Source organism: Labeo rohita, chromosome 1, assembly GCF_022985175.1.
Source record: "Labeo rohita strain BAU-BD-2019 chromosome 1, IGBB_LRoh.1.0, whole genome shotgun sequence".
Lineage (NCBI taxonomy): Eukaryota > Metazoa > Chordata > Actinopteri > Cypriniformes > Cyprinidae > Labeo > Labeo rohita.
In genome coordinates, this window is record NC_066869.1 from 49,930,190 (window position 1) to 49,957,325 (window position 27,136).

A 27,136-nucleotide genomic window follows, 5' to 3' on the forward strand; every position below is an offset into this window, starting at 1 on the left:
TCTATCATCTAACCATTACTATCTATCTATCTATCTATCTATCTATCTATCTATCTATCATCTATCATCTATCTATCTATCTATCTATCTATCTATCTATCTATCTATCATCTAACTATTATCTATCTATCTATCTATCTATCTATCATCTAACTATTACTATCTATCTATCTATCTATCTATCTATCTATCTATCTATCTATCTATCTATCTATCTATCTATCTATCTATCTATCTATCTATCTATCTATCTATCTATCTATCTATCTATCTTTATCTATCTATCTTTCTTTCTATCTATCTATCTATCTTTCTATCTATCTATCTATCTATCTATCTATCTATCTATCTATCTATCTATCTATCTATCTATCTATCTATCTATCTATCTATCTATCTATCTATCTATCTATCTATCTATCTATCTATCTATCTATCTATCTATCATCTAACCATTACTATCTATCTATCTATCTATCTATCTATCTATCTATCTAACCATTACTATCTATCTATCTATCTATCTATCTATCTATCTATCTATCTATCTATCTATCTATCTATCTATCTATCTATCTATCTATCTATCTATCTATCTATCTATCTATATCTATCATACTATCTATCATCTATCCATCTATCTATCTATCTATCTATCTATCTATCTATCTATCTATCTAACCATCTAACCATTACTATCTATCTATCATCTAACCATTACTATCTATCTATCTATCTATCTATCTATCTATCTAACCATTACTATCTATCTATCTATCTATCTCACTAGCCAAGCCTAGCAACTAGAATCATGCTAGTAACGTGTTATTCATGTTAGAAACATGCTATCAACATGTTAGTGACATGCTAATCATGCTAGATACATGATAACAAACTGCTAATCATGTTAGAAACATGCTAGCAACATGCTAGTAACTGGTTAATCATGCTAGAAATATGGTAGCAACAGGATAATTGGAATAGAAACATGTTAACAACATGCTAATCATACTAAAAACATTCTAGCAACATGCTAATCATGCTAACAACACGCTAGCAGCATTTTAATCATGCTAGCGACATGTTAGTAATATGCTAATCATGTTAGAAACATACTAACAATACGTTAGAAACATGCTAATCATACTAGAAACATGCTAATAATGCTAATAACATGCTAGCAACAATCTAATCATGTTAGCAAAATGTTAGTACCATGCTAATCATGTTAGAAATATGCTAGCAACATGCTAGCAGCAGTCTAATCATGTTAACGACATGCTAGTACCATGCTAATCATACTAGAAACATGTTAATAACATGCTAGCCACAATCTAATCATGGTAGCGACATGCTAGTAACATGCTATCAACATGCTAGTAACTTGTTAATCATGTTAGAAATATGCTAGCAACAGGTTAATTAGGCTAGAAACATGCTAACAACATGCTAATCATACTAGAAACATGCTAGCAACATGCTAACAACATGCTAGCAGCAGTCTAATCATGCTAACGACATGCTAGTACCATGCTAATCATACTAAAACGTGCTAATAATGCTAATAACATGCTAACAACATTCTAATCAACATTATAATCATATTAGCAACATGCTAGTAACATTATAATCATGCTATCAGCATGCTAGTAACTTGTTAATCATTCTAGAAAAATGTAAGCATCATGCTAATCATGCTAGAAACATAAGCATGCTAGCAACATGTCAGTAACATGTTAATCATGTTATAAACATGCTAACAACATGCTAGTAAAGCTTTAAGCTTTACAACTACTGAAAACTGTCAAACTTTTAAAACTTTTAAAAACTTTTACAACTTTTTTTAAACTTTCTGATCAGGCTTTCTCAAGCCAAATTAAGATTTGTCTCGACAAAAAAAAATTCTAGTTGATTGTTTTGATGCGCAGCTGAATTTTCAGCATCATTACTCCAGTCTTCAGTGTCACATGATCCTTCAGAAATCATTCTAATATGCTGATTTGTTGCTCAACAAACATTTCTGATTATTAGCAATGTTGAAAACAGTTGTGCTGCACAATATTTTTGTGGAAACTGTGATGCATTTTATTTTTCAGGATTCACAGAAGAATAGAAAGTTGAAATCATTTGTAACATTATAAATGTTGTTACTGTCACTTTTGATGAGTTTAATGCATCCTTGATGAATAAAAGTATGAGTTTGTGTGTGTAGATCTCGGTGGAGGAGCTGATGGGAAGCATCAGTGTGAAGATCAGTAAAGAGGCCGTGATGAGCATCAACAGTCCTGAGCGACTCTTCAGCCCCGTCAACGACAAACTGGAGACCAAAGTGTACATCGCCGGTCTGCCGAATCGCAACGAGAGCCTCATCAAACCGGTCAGTTTTCACAAACACAGTCAGTGCAGTGTAAAAGACGTTGAAGATTGACAACTTCACAAATCAAAACACAAAACGCGTCGTTTCTTGCATCGTTGTATGAGCGTGTGTTTTGTTTGTGCCGCCGTGGATCAGATCAACCCGAGGCTGGACGGCTGCATCCGCGGCTGGAATCTGATGAATCAGGGAGCGTCTGGAGTGAAGGAGGTGATTCAGGAGAAGGAGAGCAAACACTGTTACGTGTATGTGGAGAAAGGCTCGTTCTTCAGCGGCAGAGGACTGGCGCTCTTCAACATCGACTACGGTGAGTTCAGATCCCTTACTGGAACGTTCTCACAGAAATACAATTAAATCTGTTTAATGAGCATCTGTAACGCGTCCATTAGCACAGAAGACTCAGTCTGAACTTGGCTTGTATTTTTGCACTTTGTATAAGTCAAGTCACATGTATTTCTATTGTGCTTTATACAATACAGATCATTTCAAGGCAGCCTTACAGTAATAAACAGGAAACTAACAGTGTTTATGTAGCAGAATTCATCAATTATAAGACTTATTTTAGAAATATTTATATATTGCTATTTTTTGAAATATATTTTATATATTTAATCATTTTTATGTACATTTTACTTAGTAATTTATTTTATTTTAGTTATAAATATCCATATATATGTATGTATGTATGTATGTATGTATGTATGTATGTATGCGTGTGTGTGTGTGTGTGTGTATACACACTAGGCTGGAAAATAACAGTGCTGCTGTTTTAAAGTTATGAATTTCAATTATGAAAATTTCAATTCCACTATAAAAAGGCTGGAAAATAAATATTTATGCTCCTCTTTATCTGTTTATTTATTTATTTATTTATTTACTATAGATATTAATATTTAGAATTGCCTTTTTATGTTTATATTTTCAGTTTTCACTATCATTTTTACTTTGTATTTTTTTTAATTAGTAAGTATTATTATTATTTAGTTTAGTAATTGTATTATTTATAATAATAATAATAATAATAATGATATAATAATTATTATTATTATTATAACAAAAATTATTATTATTATTATTATTATTATTATTATTATAAAAAACAAAGACAGTAGAATAAAATATAAAATAGCCTCCTGAGACCTGGGGGAAAAAGTATTTAAAAAAAATATTTTTTCATGTAATTACATTGTTTAGAGCATTAAAAAAAATAATAATAATTAATTAATTAATTTAAATTATATTTAATTCATCATTTTTGCTATGTCCTTGGTAGAGAGACATAAATGAACAATTATTATTATTTTTTTTTTTTAATTATCAATACATTTTTAGTAATTTCTTTATCTATTCATTTGTTGTGTCTCCCAAAATAAACATGCTTTCAGTCCTGGTGCCCTCACATGTATGAAATCCATGTCCTGTTTCGTAACAGAAAGTCATATTTTGATTTGAAACCCCATAACATTTTCCTGAGATGTTGGTTTATGACACACAGTCAGATTTAAATGATAATTACAGAACATTATCATCTTTCCGTAAGAGTGTCACTAAATTAATATTAGACATTTTTGAAGCCCAAGGAGAGCGAGTGGTCAAATGTGTTAGTGAATGCACGAATGAAGCTGTAAGCGCGTTGTCGACGGATGAGTGGCTGACGTGTGTTTTTGTTTCTCAGGCAGGACGGGTCGCTGGACGCTGGACGTTGCGATGAGCATCCGTCCGTCCAGCAGCACCGGTGTGTTGTTTGCTCTGGTCAGCAACGGCTCCGTCCCTCTGTCGGTTGTGGTGGTGACGCGAGGACCGGACGACGCGGTAAGTTTCGGCGCCGTCGTCCCGTCCAGATGGAGTCTCGGCACACGCTAAACGTACACGCGTGTGTCTCTGGCTGGTGTTGCAGGATCTGCAGGTGTTTGTGGATCACATGTGTGTGGCGACGCTGCAGTCTCTGATGTTGTGTTATCCGGACCGGCTGCTGGTGGAGATGAGAGCGTCGGCCGACGAGCTCCAGATCACGGCGAACTCCTCCAGCGTGTCCTACGGCGACTCTGACACCCTCAAAGCGGCTTTGACCAGACTCTCCAGCGCCATGCAGGGGCCCGTCGACACCTACGTCGGAGGACTGCCAGGTCACTCAGCTGCTCTACTTCACTTTAGTCTGTTTTCTGTTTCTGCTGATGGATGCTCACTAATATATAACGACACATCCATGGTGCAAGTGTTGGGGAGCCAAGTAACACATTACAATATTGCACTACTCCCTAAAAAAGTAACTAATTCCGCTACTTTGGAAGGTAATTTGTTACATTACTTTTGTGATACTTTTGCGTTTCTTTTTAAATCTGGGCAGGGCTTGCTTGTTTGTTTTTAATATAAAAAGTGCTATTTTTGGCAAATGTAAAAGTCCTTTGACACCACAAAGTGAAATAAAAGGAAAAGTAAACTAAATTCATTTTTGTACAGTGGAACGCAGGAGAAGAAGGTTCAACACCCTTCAACAATATAAAAAAAAGAATCATAAATGTTAGTTAATCTGAAGTCATTTTTGCTTGTTCGCTTGGTTGAATTGGATCATCTGAGGTCAAGTAGCAATGACATTAATAAAATTGAATGAAGAACATAAAGGAGATTATTTAACATTTCATTCTTGCAGGTTTGCATCATATTCTGATGAAAAATGTATAAATGTTATTATAGTTTAAAAACAAAACCATAAAAAAAACATTTTCATTGCTTGAAATAACATAAACATTTAACAGAAATAAAATACAATAGATGAAAAACATAAAATTATTTTATGTCTGCTAGTCCCAGAGCAGCATTTGTCATTTTTATTTACGTTAACTTGTTGTATTAAAATAACTAAAACTATAAATGAAATAAATGTCATTAATTTATTGATTAGTCTGACAAACATACAACAAATTAATTAAAATTAAAATAAAAACAGAAAATACATGAATAAAATATTTTAGAATATTTTAATCGGTGACAATAAGATAACACTGGTATGTCGCTTTGAATAAAAAGCATCTGCCAAATGCAGAAATGTAAATGGAAAAACGTACATAAAAATGACTAAAAAACTGGTATAAAATAAATAAATGAAAATGACAAAACAACAAAATTAACAACAAAAAACTTGAACTAAAATAAAATATATTAATACATGAAATCTCTGAAATATATTAATACTGTAGAACTGTAGTTAGTCGTATTAACTGGTAATGCATAAACATATTAATATCAAATTCAAATAAAAATGAATAAAACCTACATAGGCATACTTAAAAAAAACAAACAAACAAACAACTAAAATTAAAATGAAAAAAAATCCAAGTATCCGATAATACTAAACTAACACTGGTTCAGTTTTATATCTCTAGGATTTACAACTGTAATTAATGATATGAACTGGTAATGCATCAACATAAAACTCAAATAAAAACTGCAAAGACATTGTTAAAAAAAAATGATAAAAACGCATCAAAATGACTAGTGCTGTCAAATCGATTGATCGCAATTAATTGTATCCAAAATAAAAGTTTTGTTTAGACAATGTATGTGTGTGTAATGTGTATATTGTATATTGTACAGCATATGTATATTTCTTAAATGTAATTTACGTATACACAGTGCACACGGCAAAATTTTTATTTTGGAGACAGTTAATTATAATCATTCAATTTGACAGCACTAAAAATGACTAATGTTTGAACTAAAAACTCATTTAAAATATGAATACAATCTCAGTGACTAAAACAACACTGGTCTGGTCATTTGCAGGCTTCAGACCTGCAGTTAGTCATGTTAACTAGTACAGTGATAGTCAGTGTTTCTGCAGTTTTAGCACTCACTAACAGCTGCTGGTCAGCACTCCTTCACTTCCTGACATCTAATCAGCTTCATCAGGACATAAAATCAGTGCATCTGTCAGCAGTGACGACTCGTGATGGTTTTAGTGCAGTAACATCAGATTGTCTGTCCGTCATGAGCATCTGAATCAGGAGGTGCTGGTGAATCCAGTCGAGTGTCTGTCAGGAGCAGCTGCTTCTTGTTCATCTTCTTAAACATCTCAGAACCTTTACTCTTGAAGTTTCTAGAATGAACATGTCGTGTGTGTGTGCAGATCTGCCGCTGTCCGTCAGTCCCGTCTCTGCGTTCTACCACGGCTGTCTGGAGATCAGCGTGAACGGGCGGCAGCTGGACTTCGACGAGGCCGTCGGTAAAGACAACAGCATCAAGTCTCACTCCTGTCCCCCCGTTTCCAGCCCGGTCCCTCCGGCCGCCGAATCCCAGCCCTAGACAGGAAGTGAAATCGCAGCCTGACGCAGGGACGCGTGAGTTCCTGATTCTGGGCTCTTTGTGTTTTTAATCGATCCGCTCATTAGTCGACCGATGACTAACCTGTGAAAAGCTTCAGGAGCTCGTGAGCCTCTATTTAAAGACGCCTCTCGTATTCACCGCAGTGTTTTTATTGCTGACGTGTGTCTTTAATCAGGTTTTTACTCTCTTGTATATAACACACTAATTTGAATGTGAATGTGAATATGTTTAGGTGGATGTTGAACACTAGTGCATTAATTGTTGTAATAAAACATGAAATGCAGCTGCTGCTTGTTGTTGTTGTTGTCATGAAAACTCAAATCTCACCTTCTTAAGAAGCAAAATCCCGTCTTAGTCACGACTGAGAGTGTTTAACTCTTTAATTACCACTTGAACCTGAGCAAAACCAGAAAATATTGGATCAGTTCTTGTGTTTTGTATTGTAGGTCTTTGTGAGTGTAATCTATTTAATGCTAGGTCATCTGAAATGACTGTAAAAGTCCTGTGAATTCATTTCCCTGAAGGTTTGGAAGCTGCTGTTATTATTAGAAATTGCTCTACTTTTGACTCTTTTTTTTAAGTTTAAGGCAGACGAGTGGAACGTTTCCATATGACAGTGCTGAATCACTGAACACTAGATTTCTGTGATGATGTTTCTGACATGAGACATACAGTGTGTTTTACAGATGGACACAAGTGACCTGACCTCAATGTTGCATAAAGAAACAGACGGGAAACAGGAGGGAGGAAGAGAATCAAAACACTGCCTCAGAAAAACAAGAGGAGAGAGAGAGAGAATGAGTGAGTGAGGTAAACACTGAGCAAACAGCTGCAGGAGAAGAATGTAACCTCACATTTGAGCCATAAGAACAGACTGTCAAATCAACAAACGCCTGATTAGAATGTAGGTCTGCTTCACTGAAACACCCACTGTCACTCTCTGACCCACACAAACTTCACAAATCAGCATTCACAGCACACAGATTCTGTTTTTAAATACTTACATCTAACCTAACAACAATGGCTCTGTAAAGGCATTAGACAAAATTTCAAAATCCAAATTTCATGTGGTTTTGTTTTTTTTTTTTTTTTCTATCATTTCTTAGATCAGACTTTAGTGGCTCATATGTGACCCTGGAGCACAAAACCAGTCTTAAGTATCACGGGTATATTTGTAGCAATAGCCAAAAATACACTGTATGGGTCAAAATTATAGATTTTTCTTTCACCCCAAAAGTCATTAGGACATTATGTAAAGATCATGTTCCATAAAGATATTTTGTAAATTTCCTACCGTAAATATATGCATAATATGCCTTGCTAAGACCTTCATTTGGACAACTTTAAAGGTGATTTTCTCAATATTTTGAACAAACCATGCATCAATGGAAAGCTTATTTATTCAGCTTTCAGTGGATAAAACGGACCCATATGACTGGTTTTGTGGTCCATGGTCACATATAGTCTGACACAGTGAGAATATGAAGGAAAAACAGCTCAATTTTATTCAGAGACTCAAACTGAGCAAAAATACAAATTTGCTGCAGATGCTGATATTTATATGAAATTCTGAAGCTTGTAATGTAAATCAATGAGATCTTTATTACAGTCGAGCAGATACTGACGTAACATGATGTAAACATCAGTCATGCCTCTATATCTCCAATAATGTGTTTTAGTAAGATGAAATGATCCAAACATATTGAACATTCACATCATTTTTCTGAAAAATGCTACAAATCGATGATGTCATAAACAGAGCATTAAAGGAAGCGTTCACCTGAAATTGAAAGTTCTGCCATGCTTTGCTCCCATGACTTTCTGTCTTCTGTGGAAGCAAATGTTTCTCTGGAAATGTTTCTGTGTCGCAATCGGCTCGTCTCAGATAAACCAGTCCCACCCAGAAGCCGTCGTCGCCAGGTACACGCCGCTTAGAAATAATTCAAAAGTGCTGTGATGTCATGCCGACGCGTGCCAAATACTGAGAAAACATGATGGGAAACCACTTGATTGCGACACAGTTTGGTGCTGGATGGCTTAGAATCTGATTGATCATGCATTCAGTGTGTACATGAATACTGCAGTTTCAGCTAACAAAAAACTTTTTTGTCAACATTTTGAATGTTCTCTGACGTAGTAACATTTTCCCAGGTAACATAGTGAGGTTATAAAAACTGGGAACATTGTTTTAAAATGTTGACATGTCCATGTTCTTGTTGTACTTGAAGGTTACAAAAGCATTTCTTACAATATTCTGCCAACTTTTTAACCCAAAATGAAACTTCTATATCAGAAGTGGACAGTAGTGAAGTATTTGTTCTTTACTCAAGTACATTTAAAAAGTATCTGTAGTTTATCAGTTTTTTTTTTTTTTTTTTTTTTTTTTTTTTTTTTCCAGAAAACTGTACTTCACTACATTCCAAAGCATAATGTCATACTTTTTACTGCACTATATGCACTATATTTCATACGTTACTTGAGTAAAAATAGGAAAGTACTAGATTTCTAATGTAATTTAGTATTGAATGATATTTAATATGAAACGTAGTGCAATAAAGGTACAATATTATGCTTTGGAATGTTGTAAAGTAAAGTTTCCTAAACAAAAGCACTCTTAAAAGTACTTTTAAAACAGAGTGAAAATACTCCACTATTGTCCACCTCTGCTTTTTAATATTCTAAGAACATCTTCTTCATGTCATGAAAATGTATATTAAATATTTCTAAAGTTATATGAATGTTTTTTCCTAACATTATAGAAAAATGTTTAACATTTAAAATGTTCAAAAAAAAAAAAAAAGTTGTAAAAATGTTCCCTGTTAGCTGGGTAGAAAAAAAAAAGATTCAGAAAATGTGCCAGGAATGACATTATGAAAGACCAGATAACTTGGAATATTCTATTAATTTTACTGGAAGAACATTTAGCCAAAGTTCCCTGTTATTTGGGCAGTCTAGTGCATTATTTTTGGGTTATTTTGTCATGCAGCTGTAGAGCACATGAAATATTCCACACTTTTTTTAGTTAAATAAGTGCATTATCCGGCTATTTAAAGTGCAGTTAATGTTGGAATTTTCAGTGTAAACACGCTACTCACACTATTTATACTACACAACAGCACAGAATAATGTGTAAGTATGTGATTTGGCCCACACATACAGTGTCAGGGCTGGAGTTCATCTTATGAGATTTAACAGCTACAAAAGACGCAGTGATCTTCACATGCCAAATCTGAATATGCTCATAAGTGACCCTGGACCACAAAACCAGTCAAAAGGGATTTATAAATCATATAAATTGATGTATGGTTTGTTAGAACAGGACAATATTTGGCTGAGATACAACTATTTGAAAATCTGGAATCTAAAGATGCAAATAAAAAATATAAATATTAAAAAAATCACCTTTAAAGTTCTTAGCAATGCATATTAATAATCAAAAATTAGGTTTTTATACATTTACGGAAGGAAATTTACAAAATATGTTCATGGAACATGATCTTTACTTAATATCCTAATGATTTTTAGCATAAAAGAAAAATGAATCATTTTGACCCACACAATGTATTGTTGGCTGTTGCTACAGATACACCCGTGATACTTCAGACTGGTTTTGTGGTTCAGGGTCACATATGTGCAGGGGCTCCATAATGGGGGGAAGGTTAAGAAGATTCCAAAGGGTCCGGCGAGGGAGAAGGGCCCCAGAACGTGATCGCTCGGAGGCCCCGAGTCAGTGTGATGTTCTGGGGGCCCGGAAACCATAGCGGCACCCCTGCATATGTGAATGAGATTTGAGTCAAATTCAGTCTGTATTTAACTTTGATGATATTTTATGGTGCATTTTTGTCAAATGTTTTTGTCAATTTGTAAAGCTCAACAGCTCTAGTCCCCGTTGTATGACACAGAGCAGCCTGAACATTCTACTGAGCTTCTCCTTCTGTGCTCCACTGAGACACAAAGTCATACAGGTCCTGAAGGACACGATGAGGGCAAGTAAATGATGACAGTGTTGTTTTTTGGGTGATCTATCGCTTTAAAGGGATCTTTTCCCAGCGCTTGTGCTGCAGTGATCTGCTATTGCGGAGGAAAATTCTGCATCGGGAACTCCCTGCGCTCGCCGCAACTTTCACCAATAAACCGACGAATCTGCCGCTCACGTTTGGAGAGAGAGAGAGAGAGAGAGAGAGAGAGAGAGAGAGAGAGAGCCGAGGGCGAAATACAGAGAGTGCAGGAGAGAGAGAAAGAGAGAGAGAAGAGGTTGAATGTGCCGCAGAAACGCTCGCGTTCGGGTTTGAATGTGGCGGCTCAGTGCGGGATTCTGATCCAGAACGAGCGAAAGTTTGACGCAGAAGCAACATGAGAGAGTTTGTGTCGAGCTGCTGCCTCGTCCTGCTGTGTATCGGCTGCTCGTCACAGTGTAAGTACGCCAAACGAGCCCTTGTTCCCGTGCACTGCACCACCGAACTACTGTGAGCAGCACAAGTTGAGACTTTCTGCTGTTTTCAGTGTCCGTGTCGCCGAAGGAGGCGAACGAGTTCCTCCGCAGACACCGGAGGGCGAACCAGGTGTTCGAGGAGACCAAGCAGGGTCATCTGGAGAGGGAGTGTGTGGAGGAGAGATGCACTAAAGAGGAGGCGAGAGAAGTGTTTGAGAATGACCCTGAGACGGTAAGACTCTTACGGTACTAACTAGCCTGCGCTTACTGCCCCGATTAATCGGTTTAACAGATGCTCTGGATCACAGCTGATGTTTGATGTGATCATCGGTGAGCTTTCGTCTTAATCAGCCTAGTTAGTGTGCACTCGATGATGCTCCCTAACTAAATAACTAATTGGTAAGCGTTCACCACTGCTGCGATTAATCGGTTTAGTCGGTGCATTGGATTCCGGCTTATTTTTCATTTATTCATCTATTCTTTCTCTTCTGTAATGAGTCTAGATCCCTAGCTAGTGTGCGCTCAGTAATGCTCCCTAACTAATAATTAAGCAACTAGCATTCCCTGCTGAGGTGATTAATCGGTTTAGTGCATGCAGTCGACTTATTTTTAATGCAGTTATTTATCCTTATCATCATCTTCTGTAATGATAGTGTCGATCCCTAGTTAGTGTGCACTTGATGATGCTCCCTGACTGAATAACTAATTGGTTAGTGTTCACCGCTACCGCAATTAATCGGTTTATTCGGTGCATTGGATTCCGGCTTATTCTTGATGTCATCTTTCATCCTAATCTTCCTCTTCTGTAATGGGTCTAGATCCCTAGCTAGTGTGCACTCAATAATGCTCCCTAACTAATAATTAATCAGCTAGCATTCCCTGCTGAGGTGATTAATCGGTTTAGTCCATGCATTCGACTTATTTTAGTGCAATTTTTTTATCCTTATCATCATCTTCTGTAATGATAGTGTCGATCACTAGTTATTGTGCACTTGATGATGCTCCCTGACTAAATAACTAATTGGTTAGCGTTCACCGTGCTGCGATTAATCAGTTTATTCGGTGCCTTTGACTCCAGCTTATTTTTGATGTCATCTTTCATCCTAATCTTCCTCTTCTGTAATGAGTGTCGATCCCTAGCTAGTGCGCACTTGGTGCTGCTCACTAACTAACTGCAATTAATCGGTTTAGTCTATGCTGTGCATTCCAGCTGATGTTTGATCCTCGCTTACTAGTTAGTATGCACTTGAACTGGAGTGATTAATCAAATTATTCGACATGCTGTTCATTACATCTTCTGTAACGATTCTATGCTGCTCCTTTGTTAGTGTGCACTATAAAGTCTCTTGTAGCGCTGCAGTGCTCCATTTGACAGGGAGGCTGTAACATTTATAGAGCGTCTGTTTTTAAATCTGTATTATCAGTAAAATATAGTGTTGTAAACTCATTAGTACTCATGCATAATCATGAACCCTAAATAGTCGACCTGATTGTCTTACAAACTGCCAGTTTTGTAGTTGTTCTGAGTCGTTGATTGTTTGCACCAAACTACATATTGAACATTATAGCTGTAAATTTGAGTAAGTATGTAACAAAAACACAATACGATTGTGAAATACTAGTTCTTTCCTGTTATTACTGTCATATACTCCCACGAGTCAGTGCACCGCACCTGATTCTGGTCAATAACGCTGCATGAATATGATTGCTCAAACACAGACTGTTCTCCTCTGGGAGCTGATATGCAAATGAGCCGGTCCGTGTGCTTTCTGATTGGTCCCCGAGGGGCGTGTCACCGCTGTGACTGACTGCCGAGCCAGGAATGTGTTTTTGATACAGAATGAATTCCAGTGTGGCGGCGCATGTCTGACGCGGCGTTCCCTGCACGCATCTCATGAATGTGCTGATTAGATTTAATCCTGTTTGGTCTGTAAATAAGGATTGGGAATGTTCAGGAAGCATAAAAGATTATGATGACATCAGTGCTCTAATACCTTCTATTATTAGCTTGACCATGAGAAATTCTGGAGTTAACTTTTCTTGCCGAGTGCAGACGCACGACCGTCTCTCCTGAGAGCAGAATGAGGCGAGTCAAAGAGACGCGAAGAAGGTTTGCGTGTCAGGGATGCTGGATTTCCACTCCCTGCATGCATTATTCACTGCCCGCGTGTGCGACCGGCTTCTCTGACGCTGCAGATTTCTCACTGCAGTGTGTGTGAGTGAGTCAGCATGCCGGTTACCAGGTTACTTACCTGCAGCCACTGCGTAAGGGACAGCGAAACTAGTTGAAGAGCTGCGTGACTTTAATCCACAGAGGACGTGACATCGATTAGCTCAGGGGTCAGTGGGGTCACACGTGAATCATTTGCTCTCATTAATGCTGTTGTATTAAATACTGCAGGGATATTAGTGTACATAATGAGACAGAAGTCTTCTGTAGTTTTACTCCACCTCATACCTCTGCAGTGTGTGTGTGTCTGTGTGTGTCCTTTCATACCGTCTCAGACACATTATCCACCCTCATGTAAGACAAAGTATGGGCTCGACTTGTCAGGACAGGAACAGTCATCATGGACTGTCTGCAGTTCTCATGTCTTCATAACTAACCATACATGAACCTGTTATACTGTTTATAATCGTTCATTTCTCATCATGGCTTCTTTTCTTTTATAGGAATATTTCTACCCGAAGTATCAGGGTGAGTCTCCTGCAGCGTTTCATGTGTTGTGATTGTTTTGTAATGAATGCTGGAATGGTTTCCCATGTATATAGAGTTGATGTTTTGCTGAATCAGATGTTTGATTCTCTTTAATGCTCCAGCATGTATGGAGAAGTTTGGAGACTCTGAGAAGAAGAAACAGGATCTGATCACCTGCGTTCACAGTGAGTGACTCTATCTATCTATCTGTGTGTGTGTGTGTGCAATGCTGCAGTGCGTTTGCAGCAGTGATCTGTTATTTATATCTTCATAAGGAGCTCACGGTGAGTTCGTTCTTGGGTCTGAACATCTCGCTCCTCTCGTTCTCAGTAAATCAGGTTTGAGGTGTGTGTGAGCATCTGAATGAGTGAAGCCGGTCAGGTGGTCGTGTGTGTGACGATCGTCATGACGTCGACTGGAGGCTCGTCCCGCTTTACTCATTTCTGCTGATTCGGAGGCAGCCTCGTGCTGCGCTGTGATTGGCCAGTTTGTGTCCGGCAGAATCCCTGAGTCAGAATGAGAGATGCTGCGTCTCTGAGCTCTTCTTGTCTCTCCTCTGTGGTCGCACGTGATTCTGCTGCTCAAGCACCGTCAGCAAACGCATCTGAGACGAGCAGAGAGTCATGCAAATGCAGAGCTCAGAGACTTAAAGAAACAGAACAGTGTGAATGATTCATCAGTGACTTTATTATGAAAAACAATGAATGTCCTCAGAATCTATCAGCACAATTTGATAAATTACTCCACCTCTGAAATGACTTGCATTGTCAGCTGACATCATCTAGACCATCTGGGATGTTGGTTAAAATTAATAGTAACTCTTTACAATAAATAAAGTGCACTTTATTAAGCATTCACAAGAAAGGAGCAAGGGAAAGCAATTTATACATTTATATTTAGAAGTGTTTTTCATTGTTCATGTTGACTAATGTAGTTTACTAATTTTACTGGATTAAACATTATTGTAAAGTATTACTAAATAGGCTGCTGTTGTAGTGATGCAGTAGTTCACACAATGCTGGTTAACCATAATGTCTGAAACTTTGTATTTCTAGCACGTGTTTATTGCCTCTTTATGATGAATCGCTTGTTGTGTTCTTGGATAAAAGCGTCTGTTTAATGAATAAATGTAATGTCGTGAAGGGTAACAGCTACAGGGAAAAGCATATCTGATGTGTTTCGAATGCATTACAGAATGTGAATGTGTTTCGTGACTCAGTGTGGTTTTACTGTTGATGATGATCTCTCTCTCTCTCGCTCTCTCTCTCGCTCTCTCTCTCTCTGTCTGTCCCACAGACATTCCAGACCAATGTTCCCCGAACCCCTGCAATCATTACGGGACGGTGCGCTGTGAGGACAAAAAGGGCGAATTCCAATGTCATTGTTTCACAGGATGGAGCGGCGTCAGGTGTGAGAAAGGTACAAACACACATCAGCTCTTCAGACACACACACACACACACACACACACACACATTCAGGTCAAAGATGCTGATCTTGTGCCAGTGAAGCTTGTCTGTGCAGTAGTGATTTATTTCACTTTATTTGGAGCCTGGGTCTGCCCTATAGTGATTCATTTAGAGCCTGAGTCTGCACAGTAGTGATTCATTTGGAGTCTGAATCTGTGCAGTATTGATTCATTTTGAGGCCTTGTCTGTGCAGTAATGATTCATTCGGAGCCTGAGTCTGCGCAGTAATGATTCGTTTAGAGTCTGAGTCTGCACGTTAGTGATTCATTTGGAGCTGAGCCCACGCAATAGTGATTCATTTGGAGCGTGAGTCTGTACATTAATGATTCATTTAAAGCCTGAGTCTGCACAGAAGTGATTCATGTGGAGTCTGAGTCTGTGCAGTAGTGATTCATTTTGAGGCCTTGTCTATGCAGTAGTGATTCATTTGAAGCCCGAGTCTGTGCAGTAGTGATTGGGGAAAATTAATTATAAGTGTAATTTAATATTTTGGTCTGGCTCACATCTTATTGGTTTACATGTAGAGGATGGGGTTTACGAGCTATACTGCAGCCAGCCACCAGATGGCGATCAGAATGTTTTGGCTTCACTTTTTAGGATGTGTGAGACACACTTGATCTAAACACTATGTTTCATATTTCATATTCTCGAAAACTGCATTTCTGAGAGCCTCCCACATGCGTCTAAATTTGAAAGATGTCTGATTTTATTATCAGGAACATCTCGATCTGCTGTCTGGGAGAATTGCTGTGATGACATATTGATGGTGGTGTTTAGTTCTGAATGTCATTGAGGATGTGAATGGAGACTGATGCAGTGATGCAGCACTTCCTGTTCTTCTGCTGACCCGCTCATATCAGATGATGCATGATGCTCTTGTAGTAGCACAGGTTGTGCTAGTAGATCCCGAACACTGCGGGATCATCCATCACATTCTCTGAGTAAGCAAATGCTGAGTGGGTTATTATGCACTGAAACTCTCAGAATAGCAATAAAAGTATTGTTTACAAAGTTAAGACTCATTAGAACACCCTAGCAACCATCAAGTGATGCCATAGCAACTGCATACCAGTGTGCAAACAACTACTCAGAACATCTTAGCACCACATATTAATGCCCTAGAAACCACCCACAACACCATAGCAACCACATTGCAACAAATCTCACCACCTTAGCAACCACATAGCAATACCCTGGCAATTACTCTCAACACACCAGCAAATGCATAGCGGCATATTAACAAACAGTTCACTCAGAACACCCTAGCATCTGCATTGCAGTGTGCCAACAACGAATTAGAACACCTTTGCAATCACATAGCAACACCCTGACATTCCCATTAACTCCCCAACAACCACATAGCAACATAGCAACACCTTAGCAACCACATAGCAACATCTTGGCAATTATTTGGAACTGCATAGTAACATGTTTCAACCACTATTGTAAATATAATCACCCAGAACACCCTGACAACTGCTTAGCAACAGGTTGGAACACCCTAGCAACCACAAACAATAAATCACAACACTTCAGCAACCACATAGCAACACCTTGGCAATCCCTTGGAACTGCATAGCAACATGTTTCAACCACCATTGTTAAGATAATCACCCAGAACACCCTAGCAACTGCTTAGTGACAGGTTGGAACACCCTAGCAACCACAAACAACAAATTACAACACCTCAACAACCACATAGCAACACCTTGGCAGTAACCTGGAACACTTTAGCAACTGTATAGCAACGTTTTAACTACTATTCCGAACACCTGACAACACCCGTTGTTAGGATAATCACCCAAAACTCCCTAGCAACTGCTTACCAAACAGTTAGGACACCCTAGCAACTGCATAGCAACATGTTAACAACCATTCAGAACACATAACAACACCTGATGTTAGGATAATCACCCAAAACTCCCTAGCAACTGCTTAGCAACTAGTTAGAACACCCTAGCAACCACATAGCAACAAATTACAGCACCTTAGCAACTGCATAGCAACATCTTGGCAATCACTCAGAACACCTTAGCAACTGCATAGCAATGTGTTAACAACCATTCAGAACACCTGACAATACCTGTTGTTAGGATAATCACCCAGAACTCCCTAGCAACTAGTTAGGATACCTAGCAACCACATAGCAACAAATTACAGCACCTTAGCAACTGTATAGCAACACCTTGGCAATCACTCAGAACACCTTAGCAACTGCATAGCAATGTGTTAACCAAATACTACACCTTAGCAACCATGTAGCAACACCTGATGCTGTTCGGCTTTCATAAACACCCAGAACACCCTAGCAACCACATAGTGACAATTTGGCAGTCACTTAGAACACCCTAGCAACTGCACAGCAACATGTTAAACCTTTCAGGACAGCTTAGCAACAGTGTAGCCGCTCAGAGCTCAGATGTTGGTGAGTTTCTTGAGTTTCTTGAGTGGATGTGTACGTGTAGCTCGTATTGAGCCGTGACTCATCGATCCCGTTGAGAAGCGCCGCTGCGGCTGCAGAGCGTCGATCAGCGTCAGTCGCAGCACAGAGCCGCATTCACGTCTCTGATGATTCATGCAGATCCTCCTGATGTTAAGAGGAAAGTGTGAGTGAGTTTCTGCCAGCCACTCAACACTGAGCCTCTGTTCCCGTAGGACTCCGCCCGCCGATGCCGCTCCAGCCAATCGCTGAGTCCTGCGCTCCTCCTGATTGGCTAACGGCATGTGTGTGTTTTTGATTTGCAGATGTGGACGAGTGCAGCAGCAGGAACGGCGGCTGTGAGCACCACTGTAACAACACCATGGGCAGTTACCGCTGCTCCTGTCGTCACGGATACACGCTCTCGGGCCACCGCACATGTCTGGGTGAGTGTGAGCGTGAGCGCTGGAAAATCTGCGTCTGCACTGGAGGGCGAACACAAAACCAAAGCAACAAACATTACTGCTGTAGACGTGTGTGACATGTGCATGTGAGCTCTCATTTGAAGTCTTTAAAAGTGTTAGAAAGTATTTCTTTTAGTTTGTGGTTAAAAAGTTTCATTTAGGTTTTACTTAAATTTAGCTTAGCACTCCGAATATGATCATTCTAACATTTAAAAGACGCCTATATATTTTAACCGGGCGGGCACACTAACGACTGGGCTATCGGTGCCGACCGGTTTTAGTGCCATATTTAAAAATAAAAAAATCTAAGATTATGAGATTAAAGTTAAAATACTACCAGAATAAAGTCAAAATATTTCAAGAATAAAAGTAAAATATTATGAGAAGAAAATTTAAATACTACGAGAATAAAGTCGAAATACTACAAGAATAAAGTCAATACTATGAGAATAAAGTCACAATATTTTGAGAATAAAGTCAAAAGTACAAGAATTAATTTGTAGCAATTACGAGATTAAAGCTATAATAAAGTTATAATAAGCCTTCTGATGTTCCTTTACTGTTATATCTTGCTAAAAACACATTTATAATTTGTATTCCAATAATAATTTGTATTTGTGTTCTTGAAATATTTTGACTTTATTCTCATTAATATTTTGACTTTAGACTTTAGACTTATTCTTGAAATATTACGACTTTAATCTCATAATTATAGATTTAATTTATTTTTTAACATTGCACTAAAACGCTGACATATATTACTGTACTGTTCTATATGTATTTTTATTTAAATCAATTTTATTATTTTACAATTTATTATTTTTATACTTTTTATTGTAATTTTTAATAAAAACAATGATTTTAGTACAGGGGGTACTGTGTACTTTGAATGCAGTGTAGGTCTTTTTGGATAAGTGATTTAAAAAAAAAAAAAAAAAATTACAATTTTAATATCTAAACTTTTTGTAAACCTCTGTAGTACAGGACCGAGTAGTGCCAGGGTCATGGGTTTGATTCCCAGGAAATGAATGAACTGTGTACTTTGAATGCAGCATATGTCTATTTGAATAAAATCAGCAGCCAAATTCTCCACAGATGTGAACGAGTGTGTGGAGACTCCAGACGTGTGCGGATCCGCCCGCTGCTCAAACCTGGTCGGGAGCTACGACTGCCTGTGCGACGAGGGATTCTTATACGACAACATCACCAAGAGCTGTGTAGGTGAGTTTACAGGATGTTACCGTACAGCGAGACGACGCTCTTCTAGAGACAGACGCGCTCAGAGGAGCAGATGCTACCATAGATTTAGATCTGACCAGTTTGTGCTGGACACTTTTAGATTCTCATGCATCACATGATCAAACACTCACATCAGCAAATAGCTGAAATAAAATATTTTTTTATTTCAAGTAACATTTTCTTTTTTTCCCTCAAAGTTTTAGTTTTATTTCATGAGAATAGGCCTGCTGTGAATGTGGCGTCAGTCTGAAGGAGCTGGTCGTTTCATCTGTCTCAGCACAGGATGTTTCAGTCTCATTATATGATGTTCTTTTGGAAACATCTTTTTTTTAGTGGCTTTTCACCTAGTCACAAATGTTGAGAGGAAACTGCTTACATAACGCCTCAACAGATCCACTTCAGTTTTTGCACAGTCCACCAAGAAAAATTCTTCCAGCTTGTTTGTGGTTCGTGTGTTTAAACATCTTTCAGGATTCCCATCATTCCCGTCGTCGGTGTTACAATCATATTTCCACAGGAAACACAAAGATTCATGTTCACTCATGTTTCTTCTGATCTCATATATGCCAGCACGTACTAGTACATCCAAAACAAGAGTAAAAGATTATGTAACGTCTGTGTTTTTCACTTCGGGTCGCTCCGATTACAGTGCATAAAGGCTGTTTTTTAGATTGATGAGCTGAAAGTGTTCGTCTGATGTTGGTAAATAGAAGTGTTGAGTGTGCTTGATGAGACGAGCGTCATCAGGATGTTCTGATGATCCGAGTGTGTAATGAATCTCTCCTGTTGTTCCGGTCAGACGTGGACGAGTGTGAGTCGCACGTGTGCGAGGAGGAGTGTGTGAACACGCCAGGAAGTTTCCGCTGCTACTGTGACGGACGGCAAGGGAAGAGACTGGGACCGGACCTCAGGAGCTGTGAGGTGAACACACACGCACACACGCACGTGTTTGTCTGGTTTGCTATCCTTGTGTGGATTTTCCATAGGCATAATGGTTTTTCTACTGTACAAACTGTATCTTCTATCGCCCTTCACATAAACCCTCCCCACAAAGCATTTTTACATTTTCCACCTGGCCTTTAGACCCCTCTATATATATACATAAATACAGACGTTATCATTCAAACGTTCGTGTTCTGTAGGACTTTTTTGCTTTTTAAAGAAATTCATATGTTTATGCCACAATGACATATTAAATCTATCAGAAGTGACAGTGAAGACATTTGTTACTAATTAATAATTACATTTATTAATATTGAAGATCAGTGTGATTTTAAGAGCTCAACAGTTTCTTGTTTGATGTTTATTTCATATAACATATCATTTGTAAATCTGTACACCCTTAAACTACAAACTAAAAAAACATTGTTACAGTTTTGCTGTTTTAACTAGTTTCACTTTATTTTATAAGTTCAGTTTATATCATTTCAGTTAAGTCTCACTTTTATCTTTTTCTTTCACATGGTGGATGAATAGTTTTACTTTCATTTCTGTCTAAATGACTTTGTTTTGCTTAGTTATTTTTAGTGTCAGTGTTTGATTTCTGTTTCTTTGAACTGTTTCTGCCTGTAACAACATGCTTTTTTCAGAAACCAATCACATCAAACTGGTCTGGCTTCAGTGAATTTGAACTGTCATCATTAACAATAGATAACTATAATAATTATACCATTCATCTCTGATTCTAAAGCACTGGATCAACTTTAGACCAGTGTTATTACAGTATCATTGAGATACTAAGATAAGTTTTTGTCATTTTTGTGTGTTTTTTCGTCATTTTTAGTCATTTTTGTGTTTGTGTATAATATATATTTTTGTTCATTAATTTTATTTCAAGTAATGGAAATGTTTTTTGTTTTTTTTAATGGTTTTAATTTTAGTTTTAGTTAACTGGCTTTAGTCCAGCTTTAACTGGCAGCAAAAACTAATAAAATGATGAAAGCACATGAAATTGCTAAACCTTTAAATTAAAACAAAAACTGAAAACACAGAAATAAAATTGAATTCAAAATCTTAACAAGTCTTGACAAATATTAACAAGTCTTTCCTGTTTTCATTTCATGTTGAGCACATTTTTAGTTTTCTCTGTTCAGGTTGAATCTTCAGTTTGATGATTTGTGACCCTAGAGCACAAAACCAGTTATAAGAATAAATAAAATTGAATAAATAAGTTTTCCATTGATGTGTGCTTTGTTAGGATAGGACAATATTTGTCAGAGATACAACTATTTCAATATATGGAATCTGAGGGTGCAAAATATATATATATATATATATATATATATTGAGAAAATCACCTTTAAAATTGTCCAAATGAAGTTCTTAGCAATGCAGAAATTAGTAATCAGAAATGAAGTTTAGATATATTTAAGTAGTAAATTTACAAAATATCTTCATGGAACATGACCTTTTCTTAATATCCTAATGAAAATCTGGAATCTTGAAATATTGAGAAAATCACCTTAAAAGTTGTCCAAATGAAGTTCTTAGCAATGCATATTACTAATCAAAAATTAAGTTTTGATATATTAAAGGTAGTTTATACCTGTGCTACTTAAGACTGGTTTTGTGGTCCAGGGTCACATTTGTTTTTGTGAGAATGTTAGGCTCATCTTTGTCTCTGTGTGTCTGAAGCCCATCGAGCTTCACCGGCCGCTGGACATGAGGAGGAACTCACGCTCGCTGTACCTCGGCCGCATGTTCAGCGGGATTCCTGTGGTGCGGCTGCGCTTCCGTCGCAGGGTCCAGACCGGGTGAGCGCACGTCATGATGGTTTTCAGCAGCGACATCACTGTAGCAGCTGTGTTGATGTCTCGTTTGATGCTGACTTGCATTTTCAACTCAGATTCACGGCAGAGTTTGACCTCAGGACCTACGATCCGGAGGGCGTGATCTTCTTTGCCGGAGGCCACTTGAACAGCTCCTGGATTGTTCTGGTGATGCATCACGGGAAGCTGGAGCTGCAGCTGAAATACGGAGCCGTGAGTCGAGTGACCAGCAGCGGACCGCAGGTCAACGACGGCCAGTGGCATAAGGTCAGAGGTCACCGTAGGGGTCACGCTAATAGCAGACACACAACTGAGATACAGAGCCGAGCGCACGACACATTGAGATCATGAGAGATGGGGGTTCGAGTTCAGCTTGCAACATTTTACAATCCTATTCTTTTTTTCCCCCAAATTGTTTTTTTTGTTCTTTTTGTTTAGAAAAAGCCAGAATAATTGTTTATTTCACTACAAAACTATTAAGACTCTCTATAATTTTACAAATGTTCTGTTTTTTTTTTTATCATTTCAGCCTTCCATAGAGTATTTGTCAGAGCATTAACACCACCTTATGAAGTCATTTCCCTCAAAAACATAAAATTAAAATAATTTATGTTCAGAAGTTAATACCATGTGTTCTAGTTATTGTCTATGTGAATTGCATTTCTTAAGATTTTTAATTAGTTGTTCAGCACATGTTTTAAAGAGCCTTAATTTGCCCTTCTACAAATAAAGTGCTTGAAAGAGTCTTACATTTATAAAGTTCATTAAATCTTGCATGAATATTGTTTTATTTTTAAATGATTTAATAAGTAATGCAGATCTGATGAAAGTTTTATTTAGAGCGACACTTCTAAAGTCTAAAAATACAACTCTGCAACACTGCATCATGTTCAGGAAATACGTTGATGTATTGTTTAATTCAGTGTATTTCTTAAATGTAAAAATGTTAAAAACTTTGACTTAAAAAAATCTTACATTTATATTAAGATGTAATTCATATTACGATTAAGACACTTTTGTCGTCTGTAGATCTGCTTTACAGCTGATCAGTTTAATAATTGATGAATTTTGCAACATTATTTCCTGTTTATTTCTGTGAAGCTGCTTTAAATCAGTATTATATAAAGCACTATATAAAAAAAAAAAATGTGACGACTGACTCGCTCTCATTGGTCCGCTCAGATCTCGGTTGAGGAACAGGGGCGGAGCCTCGTCATCAAGATTGACAGGGAGGCGGTGATGAAGATCGCAGTCAACGGAGATCTGTTCACGCTGAATAAAGGCATGCATGAGCTCAACCTGACGGTGGGCGGCGTTCCCTTCAGAGACGACGGGCTGGTCAGCAGGGTGAGCTTCATTGACTCTGATCCATTCGTGTAGAAGAGCAGCGATCCAGACATCCTAAATATGATGTCGACAACTGCACACACATGACTTCGATTAGTAGCGCTCATCTGAACATGCTCTGTCTCATGATGCGTTCGTGCCGCAGGTTAACCCTCGACTGGACGGCTGTATGAAGGACTGGCGCTGGTTAACCGGTGAGGACACGTCCATTCAGGAAACCATCAAACACAACGAGCGCATGCAGTGTTACGCCATCGAGGACCACAGCGCTTTCTACCCGGGACACGGATTCGCCTACTTCAACCACAGCCACGGTGTGTCAGGGGGATTTCAGTACTAGTTAGATGTTATTACATTAGTTATTTAGATTTTGAATTAGCTTTTATTTTTATATTTTTAGTATTTATTTTAGTTATTTTGGTTTATGCTTTTGTCATTTATATTAGTTTTTCTTTAAATGTTCTTGTTGTTTTTTTTAGCTTTGTTTACTTACTAGTTTTAGTCATGTTAGTACTAGTAATTAATATAAAAAATATTTTTAATAATTTAGTTTTAGTTAATGACAACACTGGTGTGTGTAGATTTTGTTTTATTGGAGGAATCTGGGAAAAACATTTAAAATGTTGAATTAGTTTTTATGTTTAGATTTCCCATTTTCTTTTAAATGTTAAAGTTTTGTTGTGTTTTTTTATTCATTTATTTGTGTGCTTTTTTAAATGTCTATTTGGTTCTCTTTTTTTCAGCTTTAGTTTTTAGTACATGAAGTTAAACTTAATGAATGAGAAATATAATATGTCCTTGGTGACTAGCTTGGAGTTTTTTCATTTATCATTCATCTTTTTTCAAGTAACAATTTTTTTAAAAGATTTCAGTTTTCGTTAGCTATAATAACCCTGTTTTTCCGTAGGGGACAATCAGACGCTCAGTGTTCACGTGACCCTGCGTCCCGCCTCCTCCGTGGGCGTCCTGTTTGCTCTGGTTCGTCAGGACAGAGTCCCGTTCTCCGTCTCTCTGTCGGACTATCATCCAGGGACGCTCAGATGGACCGAGGTGTGTGTGTGTGTGTGTGTGTATGAGATGCTGATGTGTGATGTTCTGTGCTCTGAAGCGTCAGATAAATGTGGCGTTGATGTGTGATCCGCAGCACGTGCTGGTGTCGTTCGGTGACGTGGTGGTGGCCAGTGTCCCGGTGAACCTGCATGACGCTCAAACACACACTGTGAATGTGACGGTGTTCGGGAACAGCTCTCTGCTGGAGGTGGACGGGCAGCTCGCGCAGACGGAGATGGTAGAGGACGTAGACGCTCTAGATCTGACGTCCTCATACAGCACCTTTATAGGAGGGATTCCAGGTAATGTCTCGCATCAGTCTTATATTTGTCTCATGTTGGTCTCTCTTTAGTCTCACATCACTTACACTAGCCTCACATCCATCCCACATCAGTCTCACTTCAGTCTCACTTGTGTCTCACTTTGTCTCACATCACTTACACCAGTCTCACATCCATCTCACTTTGCTCTCGCATTAGTCGTGAGTCTCGTATTTGTCTTGTATTACTTAAAACACTCTCACATCCATTTCACTTCACTCTTGCATCAGTCTCACATTAGTCTTACTTCAGTCTCATGTTAATCTCACATCATTTAAACCATCTCACTTGTCTCAAACCAGTCTCACGTTAGTCTTATGCCACTTAAACCAGTCACACATCCATCTCTTTTCAGTCTCACATTAGTGTCACATCACTTAAACCAGTCTTGCATTAGTCTTGAGTCACACATTAGTCTTAAATGACTTAAACCAGTCTCACATCGTCTCACTTTCTCACTTTAGTCTCATGAGTCTTAGACCAGTCTTATATCCATTTCACTTCAATCTTGCATCAGTCTCACATTGGTCTTACTTTAGTCTCATATTGGTCTCACATCACTTAAGACAGTCTCATATCTATTTCACTTCACATCAGTCTTGCGTTAGTCTTGAGTCTAAGATTAGTCTCACAAATCCTACTTTACCTATTCTCACATCCAACTCACTTAAATCTCACATTAGTCTTGCATCCATCTCATTTCAGTCTCACATCAGTCTTGAGTCTAAGATTAGTCTCACATCACTTAAACCAGTTTCACATCCGTTTCACTTTAGTCTTGTATCAGTCTCACGTTAGTCTTAAGTCTCATGTTAGTCTGACGTCAGTCTCACTTCCACCTCACTTCAGTCTCACATTAAATGTGTTCTTAAATGTGAAAATGTGTTTTGCGTTTTCTCTATGACAGCAGTGTATTCTCACCCTCTGTTGGAATCTTTGTGTTACGGTAATGCAAAGTTTAAAGGTTTAAGGACATGCGGCAAGAAAAAGAAAGAATGTAATTTCATTTATGAATTGTTTTTTATTTCATTTAATTTCAGAATCTTGTGTTTCAGTGCTGAATACTGTTTGAGTGAAATCATTAGTTCTGGCGTGAGGGGAGTTAAAATGCACTAATGTTCATAATATTTGTTTGTAAATGTTTAATTTAGCAGTATTTTTTGTAATAACAACATGTGACTTAGTCAGATGCGGCTTATTAGAACAGTTTGAGGCGGATGATGTTGAAATGAGACTCTGAGTGAATGTGCGGAAGGTTCATGCGTCCCCGATGTTGTTTGTTTGTGCAGATGTCTCTCTGGTGTCCACTCCGGTGTCGGCCTTCTACACGGGCTGCATGGACGTGCGGGTCAACGGTCGGCTGCTGGACGTGGACGAGGCCCAGCACAAACACAACGACATCCGCTCTCACTCCTGCCCCCTGGTGGACGCGCAGCAATAACAGCAGCCCAAGCTCCGGCCGAGCGCTCTCCACTGCGGGAGGAGCTTTAATCCGGATCCGGTCAACGGATCCACAAAGGCCTTAGTAAAGCCGGATCCCTCGCCACACTCGCGCACATCACGCACATATAGCACAGAGCCGCGTATCGATGTATTACTCACGTTAGACCAATCAAACACAAGCTACTGAGAGTGTGCTGTAAAATACTGTAACTGTACATATGCCAGTGTAAAATGCTTTAGAGGAGGACGACTAAAACACCCAACTACCATTAAAGGCCTTCAGGTCTCGATGTAGGTGCTCAACGTCATCGTCATCATCATTCAGTAGTTTTGAGTTGAGGAGTTTTTTTTAGTCCCTCGTTTGTTTGTCTTTTTTAATCTTGTTTTTATTGTTGAAGTTGTTTTGTATTTTGTTCATGTTTGCTCTGTGTGTGAGACTGAAACGCTTGATGAAAACTAATAAAGGCGAATGGTGTTGTTATGATGATGAACAGATGTTCACAGAAACAAAACCGACCAGCTGACGAGTACACAATTACTTTTGAAACGCAAAGGACTCTGAATTCACAAAACCACTTAACAAAAAAATATTTCATTCACACTGATTTTTACATTTTACTGCTAAAAACGTATGTTTGTTTTCTGGCTGTTGATAAAAAGAGAAATCCAAATGCTGTCCCCTCTGGAAAAATCTCTAATATGACAACAAAACCACAAGAATTATGAACCTGACTTTATCCAATGATCAGTTTGTCTGCTGGAAATGTATGCAAATTAGTGTGTATTTAATT

The 27,136-nt window shown here is 38.2% G+C and overlaps 2 protein-coding genes across 3 annotated transcripts in view; both read left to right on the top strand.

The window, feature by feature from the left end:
- pros1 (protein S) overlaps window positions 1–6,986 on the top strand; it is a 23,979-nt gene extending 16,993 nt beyond the window's left edge. For both annotated transcript variants that reach the window (XM_051117091.1, XM_051117098.1), the window contains exons 10-14: window positions 2,213–2,377; window positions 2,513–2,681; window positions 4,050–4,186; window positions 4,272–4,500; window positions 6,501–6,986. In XM_051117091.1, coding sequence (XP_050973048.1) covers window positions 2,213–2,377; window positions 2,513–2,681; window positions 4,050–4,186; window positions 4,272–4,500; window positions 6,501–6,676 — 876 coding nt within the window. In that variant the 3' untranslated portion in view covers window positions 6,677–6,986. The remainder of the gene's footprint in view (window positions 1–2,212; window positions 2,378–2,512; window positions 2,682–4,049; window positions 4,187–4,271; window positions 4,501–6,500) is intronic.
- Window positions 6,987–10,878: 3,892 nt separating this feature from the next.
- Window positions 10,879–26,836, top strand: gas6 (growth arrest-specific 6). The gene is made up of 15 exons (XM_051117131.1): window positions 10,879–11,111; window positions 11,201–11,361; window positions 13,803–13,827; window positions 13,950–14,012; window positions 15,124–15,246; window positions 18,041–18,160; window positions 19,274–19,399; window positions 20,217–20,338; window positions 22,052–22,170; window positions 22,263–22,452; window positions 23,368–23,532; window positions 23,678–23,846; window positions 24,440–24,582; window positions 24,677–24,884; window positions 26,192–26,836. The coding sequence occupies exons 1-15, from the start codon at window positions 11,051–11,053 to the stop codon at window positions 26,341–26,343; spliced, it is 1,947 nt and encodes a 648-aa protein (XP_050973088.1). The 5' UTR covers window positions 10,879–11,050; the 3' UTR covers window positions 26,344–26,836.
- The last annotated feature ends 300 nt before the right edge of the window (window positions 26,837–27,136 follow it).

Coding starts and splice junctions, on each gene's coding strand:
- gas6 (XM_051117131.1), top strand. CDS start 11,051: ATGAGAGAGTTTGTGTCGAGCTGCTGCCTCGTCCTGCTGTGTATCGGC. Junction 14,013..15,123: donor TCTGATCACCTGCGTTCACA/GTGAGTGACTCT, acceptor TCTGTCCCACAG/ACATTCCAGACCAATGTTCC. Junction 24,885..26,191: donor CTTTATAGGAGGGATTCCAG/GTAATGTCTCGC, acceptor TTGTTTGTGCAG/ATGTCTCTCTGGTGTCCACT.